The sequence below is a fragment of the Cryptomeria japonica genome, chromosome 11 (genome assembly GCF_030272615.1).
Source record: "Cryptomeria japonica chromosome 11, Sugi_1.0, whole genome shotgun sequence".
In the NCBI taxonomy this organism is placed as follows: Eukaryota; Viridiplantae; Streptophyta; class Pinopsida; order Cupressales; family Cupressaceae; genus Cryptomeria; species Cryptomeria japonica.
In genome coordinates this window covers 218841149-218861732 of record NC_081415.1, presented here as the reverse complement: position 1 = coordinate 218861732, position 20584 = coordinate 218841149, and the positions used below count along the sequence as shown (strand labels likewise).

Genomic DNA, 20584 nt, shown 5'->3' with positions numbered 1-20584 from the left:
CTTCTCAACTACTGTCCACTCTCTTTTGCAATCAAGGCCTGAGTTTTTTGAGATTCTTTGCTATTTGATCGGGATCATATTGACTCCTATCATTCTTGTACTTAAAAAACCTTTAATGGTGTTGAGATCTCTGAAATATCTTAATGTTTTAACACTACCCAGACTAAAATAAATCCTTCTCTTATTGTTATAACATTGCCATGAGGACTATCTTGGTTCTTACTGTCTTGCCCTAGCTGCTATAGGCTGCAACAATATCTCTATCTTCTGCTAGGGTTTTCTTTTGATAATCATGTAATTGTTATTGTCTAAACACTGTAAGTTGTATCAGACCTTTATATTGTCATTGGCCATTGTTACTTGGTTTGATCTTTGATTTTCTTATGACAATGTCATTATAGGAATGTGCCTCTAGTCATTGTAAGTTTCAAACTTATAATGATCCTTGAGCTTTGTTGCCCTATTGCTCTTTGTCTTTCCTTTATGACTATGGCTGTCAATAATTGTGAAAAATAGAGGGACTGTCTTTTCTCGCATTCAGGGCTTATGTCTATTCTTTTATGTTGCTCTATGACTGCATCATATTGGTGATCATTTGGTGTTAATGTTTTATTGATCCACAACAAGCAATAGCCATCCCTCTATCACATATACAGAAAGTGTAAGTGAACTACTCACTATCCTATATGTTGGCATGTGATGCTTTCTTATGACTCTGTTTATTCTTTATAGTTTCAAGAATGTTCACAATCCTTAATGTCCCCTGACATTTGAAGGTGTGTCTTGTAAATGTTGATCTACCATTTGTTTGATCTAGGACTCCTGAGACTGTCTTTTTTATTCATGATGACTATCTTTTTCCATAATTTGATTTGCTTTCACTTGTCATTGAGCCTCATTCTAGCTTCAGATCTCATCATCTGCTCTTTGATATGAATGCAAGTCCTCCAAACTTCATAAATCTTACCTTGATAACAATGAAAAACCGAAATCCCTTGCTCTATTATGGCTGGTAATCTCTGTCTTTTTTAATGGATGTTCGTTCATTTGATGTCTCAAATTAAGGCTGATTCACTATCTCTGGAATCAAGCTCCAGGCTCATGAATGTACCCGTGTGGACTTTCATCTTTGAATGTATCTTTGTTGCAATGCCTTTTGTTTCAGCTATAAAATCATTGCAATTATTTTTGAAGTTTTCTTTTTCAATTATTTTAACACACACATGCAAGTACTATTTAAGTAAGTAATGCTTGTTTTACTATGCAAACAAGGGTAATCATTACCTATGTAATATAAAATGTTATTTTTTCTTTTTGCATAAATATATTGATAAACTCAAAGAAGGGGATAAAGTTATGGTGTTGGATCCATTTGAGAGTATTGCTGCAAGCATTGGGTGGATTCACTCCCATCACAAGTAATGAAGACAAAATAGATGGCGTTGTCCATCTGAAAGAGAAAGAGAGAACCTTCACACGGTAGCCACTAAAATGTTTGCAAAAATGACATAGTCAATCATGTTTATCATGTAATAGTTGTTAGACATCTTGGATCACTGCTTTATGCAATATTTTGAATGTGTTGTTCAGGGGTCTTAATTATCATGGTGTATTTGAAAGAGTTGGAAACTCTTAGACAACTTTGACATCTTATAACTTCACACACACACACACACACATTATTGTATGTAATATTTTTATTTGTTTTTATGTTTTAGTTCAAGTTTAATATTATGTTATTTTTGTATTATAAAATTTATGATATTCAATAAATTATTCATATCACGACTACATTTATTGCCAATTAATGGAAACTAGTAAATAAAAATGACTAAATATACTACCAATTGACAACAATTAGTGATCACAATGACTAAATAATTGACTACTTAACAACAATCTATGACTAAATTAATTACTAAATATATGACTAAATAAATGACCATTTAACAACAATCAATGACTAAATTAATGAGTAAATATATGGTTAAATAAATCACTACCATGACTAAATAAATGACCAATTGACAACAACCAATGACTAAATTAACAACTAAATCAATGACTAAATCAATGACTAAATTAATGATCAAATCAATGATTAAATCAATGACCAAATTGATCAATCAAAACAACCAATAAATGACTAAAATACTTTAATCATAAATTTGGCCGTGTTATAAATGACTTATAATAAACTACTAATGGTCAACTACTAATGGTCGCGTGACCAAAATTAGTAATTTATATGCAATTTTTAGTTGTTTTTTTAGTCATATATTGTTGTTTTTGTACTAGTGAACATTTAGCATATTCAAGTTTATAATGTCATCATTATTAGTTATGCGAGTAGCGTGATAAATAATAAGGAAAAAATTAGTCTTCTAGTAAGAACATTTCACCAACTTACCTTCTGCTGTCAAAATAGTAGACATCTCAACTACTAGTACTAGCATATCTTCATATTATTTCTATAGCTTAATTAACAAGTCATGAAAATACTAATGAGTATGGAGAATGGTTCCCAACTCATCAAATTTTGCAATAATTTGTGAAATAGAACTGAGACTATTATTATCAAATTTAGCATGATCAAACAAAACTTTTAGAAATTTAATTTGAGGAAAACAACTTTTTTCGAAGCATAGCAATATCACTTGTGCCTCTTCATGGATTGAGATTGTCTCTCAAATTTTTATCACTCCCAAAACTTTTTGGCACTGCTAATGACGTTGGATGTCACATGGTTTAGCAGTTTTATAATCAACTCACTTAAAACATATTGATCTAACAATGGTGACAAGGATTCAAAAGTGTTTGACAGTGACACCACCTTATTAAACTCCCCATGCAAATTACTAATTCTTTTTCTCCATCATCTATTGACCTTTTTTTTAGCCCTTTTTCTCCTTTTGAGATCATCTTTCATAGTTTCTACTTCATCCTTGAGGGCCTTTATCTCCTAAAATGAATTTGAAGCATCTGACGTCAATGGCTGGGAAGACGAAGAAGCAAGAGAACTAGAAGTAGAGCTAGAACTAGCTTATGGAGAAGGGAGGAGTGAAACAACCTTGTAATTCTCCTCAAGCAAATCACTAACTCTTTTCTCTCCATCATCTAATGACCTTTTTTGAGCCTTTTTTCTCCTTTTGAGCTCATCTTTCAACCTTACTACTTCATCTTGAGGGCCTTTATCTTTTATACTAAACTTGAAGCATTAGAAGACAATGACTTGGAAGACGAAGGAGCAAGAGAAGTAAAACTACTACTAGAAATAGGACAAGGAGAAGGGAGGAGTGTCACCACCTTATACTCCTTAAGAAAATTACTGACTCTTTTCTCTCCATCATCTATCGACCTTTTTACAAGCTCTTTTCTCCTTTTGAGCTCATCTTTCAACCTTGCTACTTCATCCTTGAGGGCCTTTACCTCTTCAACTGAACTTAAAGCACTAACACTAGCGGCTAGAAAGATGAAGAAACATAAGTAGAACTAGAATATGGAGAAGGGGGGAGTGACACCACCTTATAATACTCTGCAAGAAATTTCTCGTTGACAATTTTCAACTTACTAAAATCAGCTTGAAGCTTGTCAACAACTTCTTGATTATACAATACTTGCATTATAGATGTGTCACTTGACCTTGTAACAACCAAGTTGCTAGTAAGATATCCTACCTTCTTTGTAATCTAATGCTTATGGTCACCAGGAAATATTGACCACATTACTAGTGCCTCATATTGGGAGCTATAACCTGATCCAAAATATGACTCATGAGCTTGCTCCTCAGTTGGTAAAGATAGGAAGTCTGAAGATCCCCCTCTTATGGAATCCAATACAATTGTAGAAGATAGGTCCCATCCTTCTAGTAATAGGCATCCACTATTCCTCACAATACACCTTGCCTCCTCAGGGGTCATCTTCAATATATAAAAATTAACTTCATCTAAGACTTTGGCTATAGGTCTGTCACTAACTTCATGAGTCCCCAATGCCAACCTTTCTCTGATCATGTTAGAAAATTGTTCCTTTTTGTTCTTTAGGACAAATTCCCTAAATTCTAGGGATTGCATCAAATTATCACTAGACATTAATGTAGAGCATGACAATGCTCTGATGTCATCTTCTTTCTCTCCTCCTGTTTCAAAGTTTATGATTATTCTATCATGATGTCTATCCTCCAAATCAGGGTGTACCCCTTTGTATGTTGGGTCAATCTTTATTATTTTTTCATCTACCATTTGTACCTCAAGAAATATCTCTCTTCTCCTCTAAATCTCTACATTAGAAGAAACATTTCTGATTAAGTTCTCAATCTGATCCTTTTCATGATTGAATCCTTTCAATTTAACCCCAACCTTGGTGTGGTGAATAAAGTGTTCTAAATCATAATTTCTGATTTTTTCAAAAGCCATCTGATATGGCAGTAACTTGAAATATACCAAGTCCAATCCTTCTTTGCTCATGATCTCAAAATTAGAGAAATATAGATTTAGTGGGATGAAATATCCCTTCTTGTTATTTCTTAAATAAATCTTGTTAGACTCATTCAACTACCAAATGATTTCTAAGAAACCAATTCTACTTGGTACATTTCTAAGCAAAACATGAGATTTAATTGGTGCACCATAAACTTTGATGACACTGTACCTAGAGTAAAAAAAACTAGTCTCCCCAATTATGATTCACTCCTAACTCAGGCACTTGCTCAAGGGGCCTCAAAAATCTCCTCACCCTATTGAATAATCTCCAATTGACTGACCAACCCAAATTTTGTATCACAATATTGACAAAGAATTCCTCAAATAAGACATAATTGGAATTCTTACATTGCATGTCCCATATGTACATCCATTCTTGAATCATAAAACTCTTTCTCTACTCATCTACCTTTCTTAACTTCAGATCTGGCCCTACTACCAAGCCTTACTTCCACCATACAAAAAAATGTGGCACTATAAATAATACCACCTAAAATGAACAATAGGGCTACCCTGCTTGATATCTAGAAGGGCTTTGTGAGTGCTAGTAGAAATGAATGAGGCAAAGTCAAAAAAGGTGTTGGTATATGTGTGTTGGATATCATTAGCCAAAATCTTCAGATGCACATGCATCTTGGTTTGTACATTGATTTCCAAAACTTGGAAAACTGCAAAGTAGGTGCTTATAAAATAATTCTAAAAAAAATGATAATCCAAAGGCTCAACATCTATCCTCCAAAATGAAATAGGCTTCCCTTCCTTCCTTTCCCTTCAATGTAATGGAAGCCATTTTAACTTGAAGCTACCTTTGTCCCTCTCGTATTCTCTCCGTAGAGATAGAAAGTGAATAGGCATATGGGCATTAGGGTTTAACATAAACGGTTAAAAAATAGATCCCTTGTCAAACCTAGCCAACAAAATACTTTTGTGCAAGTAGAAAAATCTGGTGTCTTGATTATAGCTTTTTGCCATTGCTCTAATTAGATCTACATTGACAAAAACATTTGGAACGATAAGCTTTCCCAAATCCAATCTCCATGCATTGTTCATTAGCATTGGAGCTCTACTCTTTTTGTAAGAATAGATGAACAAATTCCATCTACTAATTGGAATGTAAGGATCCCCACAAGATACTGCCCTGTCCACAAGTCTATCAAATACATGTACCCTAGGCATGCCTTCCCCATTTTGATGATCCGAGCAATTGAGAAATAATATCTCCATCCAGGGCCCTCTTATTATTAGCTCTTCTTGAATTTCCACCCATCTAGATAAAAATTAGGGTTTTTTAAAAATGCAGAAACTAGGCTTCTTGAGGAAATTGAATATTCAAAATTTTATACAATTTAATTCTTTAGCATTCAAACTACACATTTTCAACAACTAAGCCCTAGAAAAATGAGAAGACCCTTTAATAGATAGAAACGAACAACAGGTGGCCCCAAAATTAAACTTACTTGTTATCGCCCTATGTAAAATCAAACCCTTGTAGTTACTTGTAAATTTATAATTGGTCGCACTCTTCAATTACAGTGTACACCGACTCTTCCTAGTTCTTATCTCTCCAATTAGTAATATCAATGGAGATGATCATTAAGGCCCATACACTCAAAACAACAACCTACAACTAAGTCGTTCTTCAAAGCTTTGAACTTGGGTCGTTCATCTTTATTGGCATTATTTTGCATGATCGCATATTGTTACTATGACCCACCATATGAATAGCGAACATGTGATAGGCTTAAGCAATGTGAATTTGTGATCCGATGAAAAAATAATTTGTTTTTAATGAACTTTAAAATCTTTGCTCTAAGCTGGGGTCCACCTTGACATGTGTCTCAATTTCGATTAGGCTATGTACAAATTTTGTTTTGTCAAAGCTTAGGCCTGGAATTGGATGTAAAGGCCAGTTCCACATGAGAAAGGGCCTCAAATGAGCATGACTCAACCAATTATAATTCATCAATATGGAACTCGCGATACAATAAAAAGATGACACTTGTCTTAGTTCCAGTCATGCTTTGTACAAAATTTGTTCTGTCGAGGCCCAGAATTGAACCTTCATTGTTGATATTTGATGATATGACGATGGTTGTGAATACTTGCACACCTATAAAAAAATATAGTACAGTTACTGAACTAGTGATGTGACTACTTTCATAATTATAAATTTGTGATATTAAATCCTTGCACGATGTGATAAAAAGTGACACTCATCTCAATTTTGGTTAAGATTAGAATTAAAACTATTGGATCCATCGGTTACTATGGGATAGGGCCGATATCTGAAAAACCACTAACCCTTGAAGGTTATCAATCATGTGCATTTATCCAAATATACAACCTAGATTCACACACCATTGCATGATTAGCAAAACATGCTTCCTAGTGTTAAGCTCACAAGCCCGTGGCCATGGTCAAAGACTCTCATTGGTCTTTAGACTCGTGCATCATTGTCTTTGAGAGAAGGCCCAAATTTGAGTGTGATTGCCCAGATAACCTAAGAGACACGATAACCTTAAGTCCACAAGCCCACCTTATCAATGTGGCATGGTGGCCCACATTACGAACAAATCAACATACATGGACCCATAAAGTGTTGCCAGATGTACTAAACTCTGGTCGACTTTGAAACATAATCTAAAGGCTTTAGGATTTGACTTTTAAGACACACTAACTTGGGGTAGGCTTTTACCTGGGAAGATAGTTGATTTTTTTTAGAGGTTCTATGAACACCTATCTCCAAAAATGTGAAATGATATTAGGAAATAAGTGAAATTATATGAAAAGATTAATGTATAAACAATGCGCATCGGTATCACACAAATTGAGAAATTGTGTTTAATAAATGAAATTTGAAGACAATGTTACCAATTTAAATTCTACAATCAACCATGGAAATTTAAAAAATTGCACTTGCATGTCAACATTCAATTATATAGTAATAAGTATAAAATATCATCAATTAGAAAATTACAGTTTGGATTTTGCAATAGCCCAAAAGATTCAATTTGAATTGAAGTAAAAAGTATATATACCTAGAAGATGTTGTTTTGTTAATCGCCAATGACATCCAATTTGAAATGCCAATCAAAATCTGAATCCTTAAGCTATTTTGTGATTTCTTCTTCATCCTCTGATCAATCTTGTTGGATCTATGTACCTCCGCTCAATTCAACTCAACACTATCATTCGTTTTGTCACCATCAATATCATTTTTCTCCACCAAAACCACTACCAACCTTTCAAGTGTTGCACAACACTCTTCTCTCACAAATGGAATTCCAAATTGTTAGTGCCCTTTCATAAGGAAAACTATCAACATCATACCTACTTCAAACAATTTTCCAAATTCTTGTCTACTTTGTTTCTTGTCTTTGATTTCAAGTACCCCAATGCATTGAAAACTCTCTCATCCTCAATAGATCCCAATATCATGGTTTGACATAAATCAACAAGTTTGATGAATTTTGATAGTGCATCACTCAATAGTGTGCTTTGAGTTATTTTTCACTAAACCATTGTTATTGATCCCAATAGGTGGGGAATTTCCAATAACAACCTACTCCTTCATTGTTATTGAATATTCAGATGATTTACATGAGAGCTTATATTTATCTATAATTCCGTCTGGTTCTATTTCCTTTCCATTGATATTGCATATGGATTTCTTACAAAAATGATCAGTCAAGAACTGTGACTTGTTAAAATAATCCTTTCGATTACAACTTATCCAATAATTAGGATACACAATAGAACTGGCTTCTAATAGTTCATCTCAAGGGAATCGACTTACAATATCATATGAAACCTCTCTTGCAATTCTCTTTAAAGTAACTTGTACAAAACTGACAATATAATTAAAAGCTTCCCTGGTAATAGGTACATCTCTCAGTCTACTTGAGGAGCCGCAAGCACTAATAGACATGGTATACAGGTGCATTGGTAGCTCATATACATGTACACAAACACATAGTTCCTTGCTGTTGTTAATCTTTAAAAAAATATCAAGATTGTCTAGATCTATCATCCGATGCCAACTAGCAAATTATTCCTTTGTAAATGGCTCATTTGATAGATACATATTATCTAGGGTCATGATTAACCTTCTACGTAGAGAAGTATATTCTTGAATATACATAGTTCTTCCTTGAGCTAGTTTCACAAGCTTGCTTATTTCATTCAATAGGGGGAGAATACTAGCCAAAGATAAGAGTGTCTCTACATCACTTAACCTATGTAAATTCTTAGAACCTTTGTCTACTGATTCTTGTTGTTCGTACATTAGTCCAATAATGGACTTAAATTTAGAGAAAACTCTTTTTGTGGGTCTCTGAAGGAGATGCATCTAGTATTAACATCATTAAGAAGCTTGTTTCCATTGGTTATTCCCTTGGAAAATTTGTGATATTCAGAAAGTCATTTGGGACTTTGATAGAAGAATGAGTACAACTCACGAACTACATTTTCAATTCTAACTATTGAATCAAATTTGCTCACAATTCTAAAAGGTAAATTTAGTTTGTGGGCCATGCAGTGAATGCTAATCATGTATGGTAAAATAAAAGTGTTTAGCTTTGTGTATAGACCATTCCTATGATCTTGAAACATTGTAGCTCCATCAACTCCTATACATACCAAATTTTCGATAGTCGATAAGTCATGCATACCACCAAATTATTTTAAAGATTTCTTAACTACCTCAAATATATTTTATGTTGTGGAATTCTCCCTCATTTTAACAACACGGAGTAAATGAGGTTGGTAGACATGTTTTTGTACAATATACACATGCATACATATCTAAGAAGTATTATCTACTATTGTAACTTCATCTAAAGATACTGCATTAAAGTTTGACTATTTAATATTTTCTTTTACATCATCTTTTTTCATTTCAACAAGACAACCTGCCTAATTCCCATCCACTAGTTTTTGACCAATGCGTATGAGGACATCTAGAAACATTAAAAAATCTTAATAAAAGTAGCAAAATTAGGGTAGTCTAACATAGGACGGCCATTTTTCAAAATTTGAAAAACAACACTCAACTGAACAGTTTTCATCTTGAATGTTTCTGTCATCATATGTTTGAATTGAGCCTCAATCAAACCTTAACATGTAGCATTATTCTCCTCTCTTTGCATATGCTCTTTATAGTCTTATTCATACTTAACATGGTTACATTCTTCCTTTGTTTTCCATCTAATCACTGATCATTCTTTTCCATCTATGATTTCCTTTTCATATACTTTACCGATATGCTTCTCTATGGTGTCCAATTTTAGTTGCAACTTATTGTACGTTTTTAGTTTCAAACTACAGATCATACACTTGCATTCTGTTGAAGGATCATCTTTGTTTGGATTTGGAACTTCTGCAATGAATGGGTACCTTGACACCCTATCCAATTGAAAATTCCTTGTCATTTCCCACTCGTGGCCCGATTTTGATTTTCCTTTTCTTTTCCCCTTTTGTGTACCTCTAGCAACATCATCTGTGCCTTTCTTAGAAATATCATCTACGCCATTCACATCCACATTTCTTACGACATTGCCATCAGCCTCAATTGACTTATTTTGACTATTCTTGGAATCTAATTTCATTGGAATGTATTATTTGTGGCATTGGCATTTGACTCAATTAACTCATTTCGATCTTTCCCAGAGGTTTGTCTTTCTTCAATATTTTTTGTTGCATTTGCAACTACTAATGTTGCACCTTCATTTGATGGACCACCAATAAGAACATTACCAAAGTATGACATTATGCTTCTATTTCTACGTTTTAATGGCCTCCCTTCAACACTTTCAGGACTTTGGCTGCTCGACATCTCTCAATAAATACAAATTGCAAAAAATAGAATCTGAGAAGATAGACCCATTGATCTTGATTCCTTAGGTAATGAATCCAACCCTACTAAATAATTTTTAAAAACAAACTAAAATTAACAAAATTTGAGGAGAAATAATTTTATAATACCGTAAAAGAAATTTTCATAGTCACTTACATATTGGTTTTGTCGAAGTTCATTACACAATAATGTCTGTAGTAGCAAATTATCTATGATCTGAATTGACTATATAGAGATTATAATAGAACAAAATGTGTCAAAAAAGTACCAACTTTTTATTGTATTTATAATGGAATCCATATTTGGCAAATTTTATGAGGCATTTTAAAATTGATCTTAAATTTTGGCAAATTTAAGCAAGATTTTAGCATCACAGATTGAAAATGGGCGAATCTCCCTAGCTATTAAAATGATATCTTTCGATTTCCAAGGTGATCATATACCTATAATTACCATTAAATTACAACATGACTAGAGGAATGGGTCCTCCTAAACGACTGTGGTATCGAACCGCTTAGTTGGTATTGGCAAATAAATGGGTGCATGTCCACTGGAACCTGTTTGCAAAAAAATCCAATAGGTATGATTGGTCCCCAAAATATGGTGGTGAATTACCTTGCCTGTGGCCCAAAACACGTAAAAATCAGGAGACTGGGAGATAGATCCCCGATTTGTCATATTTTCTAATTTTAAAATCCCCGATCTTGACTATTTGCCACTAAGAAAACACTGAAATAGTCTATGGGAAATTCTTAAGGTGACTGTAAAAGGATTTCATGAGAGACGTTGTCTTGAAGGCTACTAAGATATATCAAGGAAGATGGAAGGAGCAATGATTGAAACATAAAGAAATATTATTTTTTTGTTAAGTCAATGAATCTTTGAGGAAGATGCACAAGGATAGTGAAAGATAAAAGAGCACAAGTCTCATGAAATTTTGGAAAAATGCATCAAAAGGCTAGTGAAAGATAATAAAGCACAAGCCTCATGATAGTTTGGAAAAATTCATCAAAAGGACAATCATTAGGGAGAGTAGTTTCAAGAAGCTTGAAAGGATCTTCTTATTCTTTTCTTAATATTTCAAGTTTGTATTATCTTTGAGGTTTTTTAGAAGTCTTGTTGCAATTTTTTCATTAGGTAAAAGGAAAGCATGAAAAATCACATAGAAGAGATAGTTAAGCTGCTCAAAAGACCAAAGGAGACAACCACATATTAAATGACATTCCCCATGGAATAAAGTGGATAGTTGTAGTCAAGGAGAAAAACATGAGTACCATGAAAAGAAGACCAGTGTGTAACCTCTAAGAAGCATTTTGACATGTGTAAAGACTCCTATGACATATAAGTACATCCAAGTGGAAATTTCAAACCATTAAGATATAGTTTGAAGTAGGTTTGGAAGTCTTAAGTGGCCATTTCTCTTTCCATTTGATCCAAAACACTTTTTTAATTTTAAAGCACATAAAACACATGCCATATTGTCATACAAAGAGGTTGCAACAGTCAAGGAGAGAATATAGGGACAATTGGTGACTTTTCCAAGTGATGGGGCAAATTTGAAGAGGTAGTTTTGACTTAGTTTGGGCATTTTCCAAGCATCTAGGAGTTGTTGAAAGAACCTTAAATGATAGATATGTTCATAGAAACAACTTTTCTTCAATCCAAAGAACATTTTGGAGCATTTTTTAAGCCTCAAAAGTGGGCATAACTCAATTGGACTCCCAAGAAAGCATTTTGACCCAACAAACTCAATTAAAACATGTCTTTCTTGTCTTTATTTCATAAGCACATGTTCCTTTATTATAGCAAGTTGTTGAACATTATAAATCTCACAATTAAACTCTTTTATCTAGTTAGTTCTCGTTATCTAGGCTATATATTATAACTTGAAACAAGGTTCTTTAGACCTTGATTATGTAATGAGACTCAATTTCTAGATATTTGCAGTTGTTTCAAGCACCTTTTAATTAATAAAGCAAGTATTTGCATTCTCTACTCTATTTCTTTCTGAGTAACAATGAATGGTTGATGTATTTCTTGTTATTTCATCCAAATCCTTTAAGTATGTCTCATTTATTCAAGACCTTATTAAGAGATAAACATATTTTGTACAAATTGTAGGTTATGTAGTTGGTTTGAACATCTTTCTAGTTGTAAGAAATCTAATTTTTCTTTTTCGGACTGAAAAAATTTAACTTTCCTATAAATTATTGATGTATACGTATGTCAGAACTTGAGTTGTGTAAGGATGAGCTCATGTATTGAGAAACTATGTATATTAGACATCGGTATGGTTTTGAAAACCAGTTTGGTGTGCACCCACCTTAGTAGTTATGGGTCAGTTTTGCAATCTTCTTTCCATTTTCCTAGTTAAGAGTAGTTTTAGGTGAAGCATTATTAGGAAGTGGCCTGAAATCTAGAGGTCCATCTCTATTATGGGTTGCCCATAGCCTAGAGGTGTTCCCATGTGTCAATGGGTGGATAATTTAATAGCTTAGACATAGTGCAACCTCATTGATAATAGCTATATTAACCAATTTTTATTGTAACGAAGACACATTTTATAACAATTAATTTATGGTGGCATCAGTAGGTGAGGTATCTTGTGAAAAATTTAGATTGTGGAAGTTTAACTCAAGGGGTATTATGGTAGGTATGTAGAACATTATGGTGAGTGAGGGGTGGAGATGGTTATGAGAAACAAAAGAAAGATTGGTTGATGTAGGCACATAGCTTTATTTATTGATAGGATTATCCCATTACTAACATGAATGACATTAGTACCATATTATGCAATAGTAGACATAATAATGGATGTGCATGTAGGAATTTTGGGTATTGTTATAGGAATGGATATTGCTAGCTCAACTTGGTTTGTAGGAGAGGTATGCCCATGAGCTTATATAAAACTAGTCATCATCATTGTGCTTTCTTCCACTATGTGAGCTATACTATGTTGAAAATCCATATCATGTGCATTGTATTGGCTTCCTTATATTCTCAATTAAGGGGACAACCTCTTCAAATAAGTTTTCTATACTCACAAATTGTTGAAGACCCTCTAATTCCTTGTCAAGATTCATCAGTTGTTCATTAGATACTTGAATTGAAGGGTCATACTCATCATGAGAAGCATGTGGGGAATGCTTTTTAGGTTGTTAGGCAAGATGTATGTTAGATTGTGGGAATATTGGTCTCCTAATAGCCTTGGTGGGAATAAGTTAATATGCAATTTAGACTCAACATTATTACTAGTTAAAGCACAAGAATCTATGAGTCTATTTAAGTTTTCTCATAATAATCTTATATTCAAAATAATGGATTCTGAAATTCATAAACAAGTATAAGTTCCAAAAACACACAATTTCTCTTGGAAACCAATAAAAGAAAGTAGAGGAAAAGATAAGGAAATTGGTTAGTGCTTTCAATGAATTTAATTATCTCACAAGATTTATTGTAGATGTAAAATAAAATGACGATGAGGCAGTCAACTAAACAATTAATTAAATGATATGCAAATATAATAATGATGTAATTTATTAACCAATCGGTTAGACTATGTGAAATTATGTCACAATTATGATTAATTAATCACCTAATTAAGCAATATGAGATAGAAATATTGTGATTAATTAATCAATGCAAGCACATAAGAAAAACATTTTAGACTTGAATATCAAAATAAGAAATAGTGCAAGCCTATGTTGGGTTTACCAAAATGAAATGGTAGAAATAAGATCCAAGCAAAAGAAATGCAAAATAAGATTTCAAATTTCTACTTTCAATAACATTGGTGAATCATAAGCTTGGTTCAAATACAATTCTAATTGGAGACCTAAACATTAAGTGGTTTATGACTCCTTGGTTTTGATTTATTTGTGTAATTGTATTTGAGATTATACAATGTATGTCAATGCACTAGGTTAACAATATGAAATTGATAAATTTCAATGTAAACAAAAAGATACAAAAGTAGAAATATATATAGTAACACAAATCTAGAAATGAGATACAAAGACTTGAACCTATAGCTACAATATGAAGTAGAATATGTTGGATATAGGTGTAGGGTACCCCAATATGAGGGTGCCTTAATCAAAAGAAGGTTTTAGATTCCAAAATAGGAAGTTTTCTAGATTCGTCTATCTAAAAAATAGCCAAAAAGTGTCAAACATAGGAGTAGGCCACCCAAGTCCAGAGGTTCCTGCCTATCCAAAGATTGATACAGTCTATTATTATCTACTCTATGCTCTTATAACCCTACCTATTCTTGGATATGAACTTATACACTTGAAAAAGAGGGGAAAATGTTGTGTTGTATATGGGCTTGCCTAAATCAAACATTTTTATTGGTGTTTCCACCTCCTTTATAGAAATGATTAGTGAAAAGAGAGATTTTTCTCATAAAGGAAAGAGGCCTAATCCTTAATAGAAATGCTTTAAATGATAAATATTATCTTTGAAATGAAACCCTTTCCTTAAAGTCTCCCACAACACTTGATGTTACTTGAGTGATGTTAATGCATGCCTTCATCATTGAGGAAAGCATAAAAATTGATCATGATTTTTGAAACTTAAATGCTTGAATCTTTGATTATATACTTGTTCTCAATTGCCTTGAATATTCTTGATTGAATGTTCATAAGAAGATAGATCATGTAGGTTGGTAACAAATAGATGTTTGAATGAGAGAAGAATTTTATTTATATACAACTAACACCTTTATAGGTTTAATTTTTGGATAAGGTCAACATTTGGGAGAACTTTTTCACTACTTGCAAATCTAATCGTTGTAATTTCAAATTTGGGGCCCAAGCGCTTGGATAGGGGTGCTAAGAGCCCTAGTCCACTAGGATAGGGGTGTCAAGTGCCCTAGTCCAATAGGATAGGGGCATTGGGTTCCCCAGTCCCAATAGTTTAGGTTGAAATAAATGTCATTAACTAGGGGATTACACCAAACTTCTAAAAATTGTCCCAAAATTGAGCACAATTAGAAATGAATTAGGAACATTAGAGACAACCACCAAAATGAGTGCAAAGTGATTGTGAAATTGTAGAGGTATACAATTACAAAATTACACAATGATATTTAATGGAGATTTGAGATCTTAGTTTACATTCCTTGGCTAAGATCTAATTTCACACATATCATTTTGGTGATCCTAATGTGCTTCATAACTTCTAATTTGGATTTACATATCTAATCAATATGCATTTACTTGGTTCATGTTTGTGATTATTTTTTAAACCTATTACTTATGTACAATTATATTACATGCATATAGAGAGGTAGTTCACCAAAACCATATTATTAATATTTTTATTTATTTATTTTTGCTTTATTTTTAAATTTTTTATTCTAAACTTGTAATATATGAATATTCTTTTTAAAATAGTTATGTTTCACTTAATTTTTGTTTATTTATTTATTTATTCATAGAATAAAAATTGAGTTTACATGAAAAGAAACTTGTAATCAATTGATCCATTAGCATATGAAAAGCATACTTACCCACATTGTAGGGCTTTACCCATAGTTTTCATAAAAAAATTAACAATATTATAAGGTTTTAATTGTAGTTTCATTCAAACATATGCTCAACATATTTTTAATACTTTTGGAAATACAAGCAAGATCAAATTAAAAATCATATTAATATTCTAATGGCCATAATCATTTTACAATATTTCAACAATTATCTAAAAGGAAAAAATGTGTATATACTAGGAGTCCATTCAATAATTGAAATGTTATATAGAAGTTTTTGTACTTTTGAGGAAAAATATATTAAATAGAATTATATGGCAATAAGTAATGTGAACCCATGAATGTTGAATGCTCGGAAGTTAAAAATTTGGAGACATCTCATGTTACTGAATGAAGAAAAATATTTCATTTTTTTTTTTTTTAGTAAAAACTATTAACATTTTACATATATACTTCACATCTCAAAGATTTTTCAAAACTTTATTGTTTGTGGTATATAAAGTGTTTCACAAAAATTCTTTCTTTCACATTTCTAAACAAAATGATTATTTTTTTTAAATTTCAAAATTTTCCTTTCTTCAAAGAATTATGGGAGCTTTCTATTACATGTAGGTCCTATTACAAAGCATCTATAATGGATTAAAACAACTAGAAAATAATAAATTATATAGTGTCTTGATTTAGTACAAATGATTAACCTATATACAACAAGATGTTGAGTGAGGTCACCAAGATTAACACAGCTCCAGTACAGAAAATACACCAAGAAACCATAATAAGCAAAATAAATTCCTGTACACAAAGTTATATATTAGTAACAATCAAAGGATTACATTATTAAATTTAAAAATTGTGTAAATAATCTATAATTGATAGATAGAATAGCTAATGAAATTTGCCAAAAAAAATCAAATTCCTTTTGAATTTTAGCATATTAATATTCAAAATTATGATATATATACTTCAAAGAACAAAAGAAACTCACATTTCAATGAATTGTAGATGCATCCCTTTATAGTGTCAAATTCTTCATCCATGTAAATAAAAGTTTTAGGATTGTATCAACTTTATTGAAGTATTTCCTTCTCCAACTCCTTTTTATCAAGATCAATGCCATTATCCCTCCAAAAGCTACTCCATATGACAATCCCACTACTATCTCATACCATGGATATTTAGTGTTTTTGTTTCTTTTATTAATTGAAATTAGAGGAGGAGGTGGAACAAATTGTGGCCAGGAACAATTTTTGGGTAGTGGACACCCCCATAAATTAGGATTCCCTGAATAAGAGGATTCTGTAAATGTGCCAGTCATATGCCACCCTTGTGGTATACTTCCTGAAAGATTGTTGCTTGATAAATTTAGTGAGCCTAAATAGCTTAGAAGTTCAAGCTCTGTAGGAACATTTCCTGAAAACTTGTTTTTGGAAAGGTCCAATGACTCCAGCTGATTCATTTCTCCCAAACTAATTGGTATGATCCCATTCAAATTGTTCATTGAAAGGTTTAGAAGCCTCAACCCCTTCAAGTTCCCAAAATTAGATGGAATTTCTCCCTCCAATCCATTGTTTGATAGATCTATGGATGTGAGAGTGGAAAGGATATAATAATAGTGTTGATCTGTACCTTTTAAGGTCATATCTAGTCCATCTCGATATAATTGGCCAACACGAGAAATGGACAACACAAAACCATCTTCCCTTGCTATTGCCTTCTTTCAGCAATACAATTGTGTGTGGAATTGAACCTGAGATATGATTGGAAGAAAGGAGCAATATTTGGAGGTGCTTTAATTGGCCTATCTCTAAAGGAATATTGCCAGTAAAATTGTTCTGCTTCATCACCAATACTCTTAACTTTGAAAGATTTCCAATTAATGTTGGTATTTCCCCATCAAATAAATTGTTCCCAATATCAAGAACCTGCAACTTTGAACAATTTTCTATTGAAAGAGGAAGTGATCCATTCAAATTATTATTGGGAACAGCTAATGAGTATAATTTACTTAGCTTACTGAACTCATGTGGTAAGCTTCCCTCCAAACTATTATTTCCCAAATTTAGGACAACAAGAGAAGAACAATTGGACAAGCTCGCAGGTATCACTCCCACCATGTTGTTGTTTGCAAGATTTAACATTGTGAGTCCAGATAATTTGCCCAGGTTTGGAGGAATATTTCCACTAAACAAATTGTTTGCAAGATTTAACAACTCAAGTTCAGATAACTTTTCCAAGCTTGGAGGAATATTGCCACTAAACAAATTGTCATTAAGTAACAATTTTGAAATATTAGAGGGCCACATTGATTGTATACACCCACTCAATCCATTTCTAGACACATCTAGAATTATAAGTTGCATCCATGTTGCAGTACTTGAGGATAGGCTTCCTTCTAGATGATTTCTAGACAGATTTAGAGATCCAAGCATAGGACTGGTTTCCCATAGCCAAGAGGGAATTACCCCCACAAGACTGGCGTTGGTTATTTTCAAAACATAAAGTGAGAATTGTGTTGAAATCCAGGGTGGAAATTCGCCGTCAATCATACATGACATTATGGATAACTGATGTAATTGAAAAGGTGGAATCCAGGTTGTGCTAATATTTAGCACACAGTCAGATAAATATAGATAATTTAGGCTTCCAAGCTTATGAAAAAGAGTTTCTGAAATCGTCAGAGAATGGTTTAATGACAAGGACAGTTCAACTAAAGAAGGTGGAAGTGACAAAGAAGAGATGGTTTCATTGAAACGATTGCCATCAGCATACAAGGAAGTCAGGGAGGAAAGCTGAGCAAATGAAGGGGGAATGGTCCCACTTAGCTGGTTATTACTAACATCCAAATACTCGAGCAAAGAGATATTGCCTAAAGAATCCGGAATGGTACCGCTCAGTTGATTGTGATCAAGATCTAAACTCCTCAACGAGGAGAGACTCCCAAGAAAAGCCGGTATGCTTCCACTAAGTTGGTTGATACCTAGGGAAAGGTCAGTTAAAGAACCAAGATTGCCAAGGCAGGAAGGTATGTTTCCATTGAAGTTGCTAGCTGAAAGATCTAGGCTTTCAAGGCGGGTGAGCAGACAAATGAAGGGGGGAATCATCCCACTAAAGCTATTATAAGACAAATCCAAAGAATCAATATAAGAAAGATTTCCCAAACAAGAAGGAATGGTAATACCTCTTGTTACTCCAGTTATCCTTAGCGATGTCAGAAAACGAAGTTGGCACAGGCTCTCAGATATCACACCTTGGAAGTTGGTATAGGAGGGAATGGGCATGGTGACAGACACAACGTGGTTGGTGTGATCGTCGCAGGATATGCCATCCCACTCGGTGCAACAGTCTGTTCCATTCACTCACGAACTCAGATAATCTTTAGAGTCATTCAAGGCCGCTTTGAAACGAAGCAGAGACTGGGATTCGTGGGAAGGGCATCTGTTGGACATCAATCGATGGGAAAGAGAAGGGCAGAAGAGGAGAAGAAAAACTGAAATGAAAACAATACAGAGGTTGTGTGAAGAGATGGCCATTTGATTTGGGATAAATGAGAGGGGACGAGGTAATTGCAGTTCTTCCATGGGAAGGCTATTCTTAACCTGTGCGCCCGTCAACAGGTCAATGAGTGATCGAAGGAAGACGAGTTGTTTTTCACACCGCACAATCAAACCTCAAAGCTCCTTTTCCACGCATGTATCAATTTTTTCCTTAAACACGCCGTGCTACACAATTTCTTCAAAGATTTTCTACCATTTCCCCACATTTCTACTTGCGACTAGAACAACGACTTTGAATAGATTGGAATTCTTTTTATTTCCTGTGTTGTATTGATTAAATGAAAGTACCTTCGAGAAATCTTATGCCCATAGTATATGGGCAATGAGTATTTAGATATTAGGGTTCTTTATATTTTAATCCTCTCATATCATGTTTTTTACTTTAAAAACTCTTTGAGGACAAGCTCTAAGGCTTTTAATTTTGTTAGTATTCAATGACCCTCATAAGTTTTCATAGTTTATGGTTATCAAAACAATTGATTTATATATTTTATACTTTAATATTTTACTTATATCTATTTAAAAACCAAAATAAGGTAGATGTAAAGTCTCCCTTGAGTTTTTCTATAGGATCAAAATAAATAACGTAATATTATAAATTTATATTATTTTTTTTTTAACTTTTAAATTTTAAAAATAATTTTTTGATTCATTTGATTTTAAATAATAATTTTTCTTACATATCAATTTGTTAATGAAATATATAATATATTAATTATAGTATAATATCAACATTTTTAATTAATAATGTTGTATTATAATACATTATGGTTTTGATTGATCTTAGTTTTAAATTACATTTTATTATTTTATTATTAAATTTAATAAAAAGGATTTTGAAAAGGCCTTGAATCTCAAACAAAGTGAAGGATAAATTTTGAAGCACAAATAGACACTAACAAACAAACAAGAGGAACCACAAAAAGAATACAAAAGATGAAGACACAAAGACCAATCAAGCCACCATAAGTCATGGTGGTTTAAAAATGATCCAAAGGATTTTTCTTATTCTCAAAATGAGGAGCTTTCTCCTCGAATCTAACATTTTTGAAACAAGGAGGAGTCATCGAATCACTGATAGAACCATCAACTAGCCCCAATTTATTAATTGAGGAATACATCATCAAACAATCCATTTGGGATTTCCCTTTAATACTTTCTAAACCTCCTAAGAGGAGTAAGGGAATCCATCTTAGGAGTTGGTAAA

At 33.0% G+C, this 20584-nt stretch overlaps 1 protein-coding gene across 1 annotated transcript; it reads right to left on the bottom strand.

The window, feature by feature from the left end:
* Positions 1 to 3198: 3198 nt before the first annotated feature.
* LOC131053390 (receptor-like protein 32) lies at positions 3199 to 19101 on the bottom strand. Its single transcript, XM_057987992.2, has 2 exons — positions 17643 to 19101; positions 3199 to 3464 (listed from the first exon to the last, which is right to left on the bottom strand). The coding sequence occupies exons 1-2, from the start codon at positions 19099 to 19101 to the stop codon at positions 3199 to 3201; spliced, it is 1725 nt and encodes a 574-aa protein (XP_057843975.2).
* Positions 19102 to 20584: the final 1483 nt, after the last annotated feature.

Bases quoted from the DNA above. Each gene is read 5' to 3' on its own strand.
- LOC131053390 (XM_057987992.2), bottom strand. From the start codon at position 19,101: ATGCCCATTCCCTCCTATACCAACTTCCAAGGTGTGATATCTGAGAGC. The intron at 3,465-17,642 runs GCAATATTCCTT...TCATCTTTCTAG, and splicing joins GAAGCAGAACAATTTTACTG to CCGCTAGTGTTAGTGCTTTA.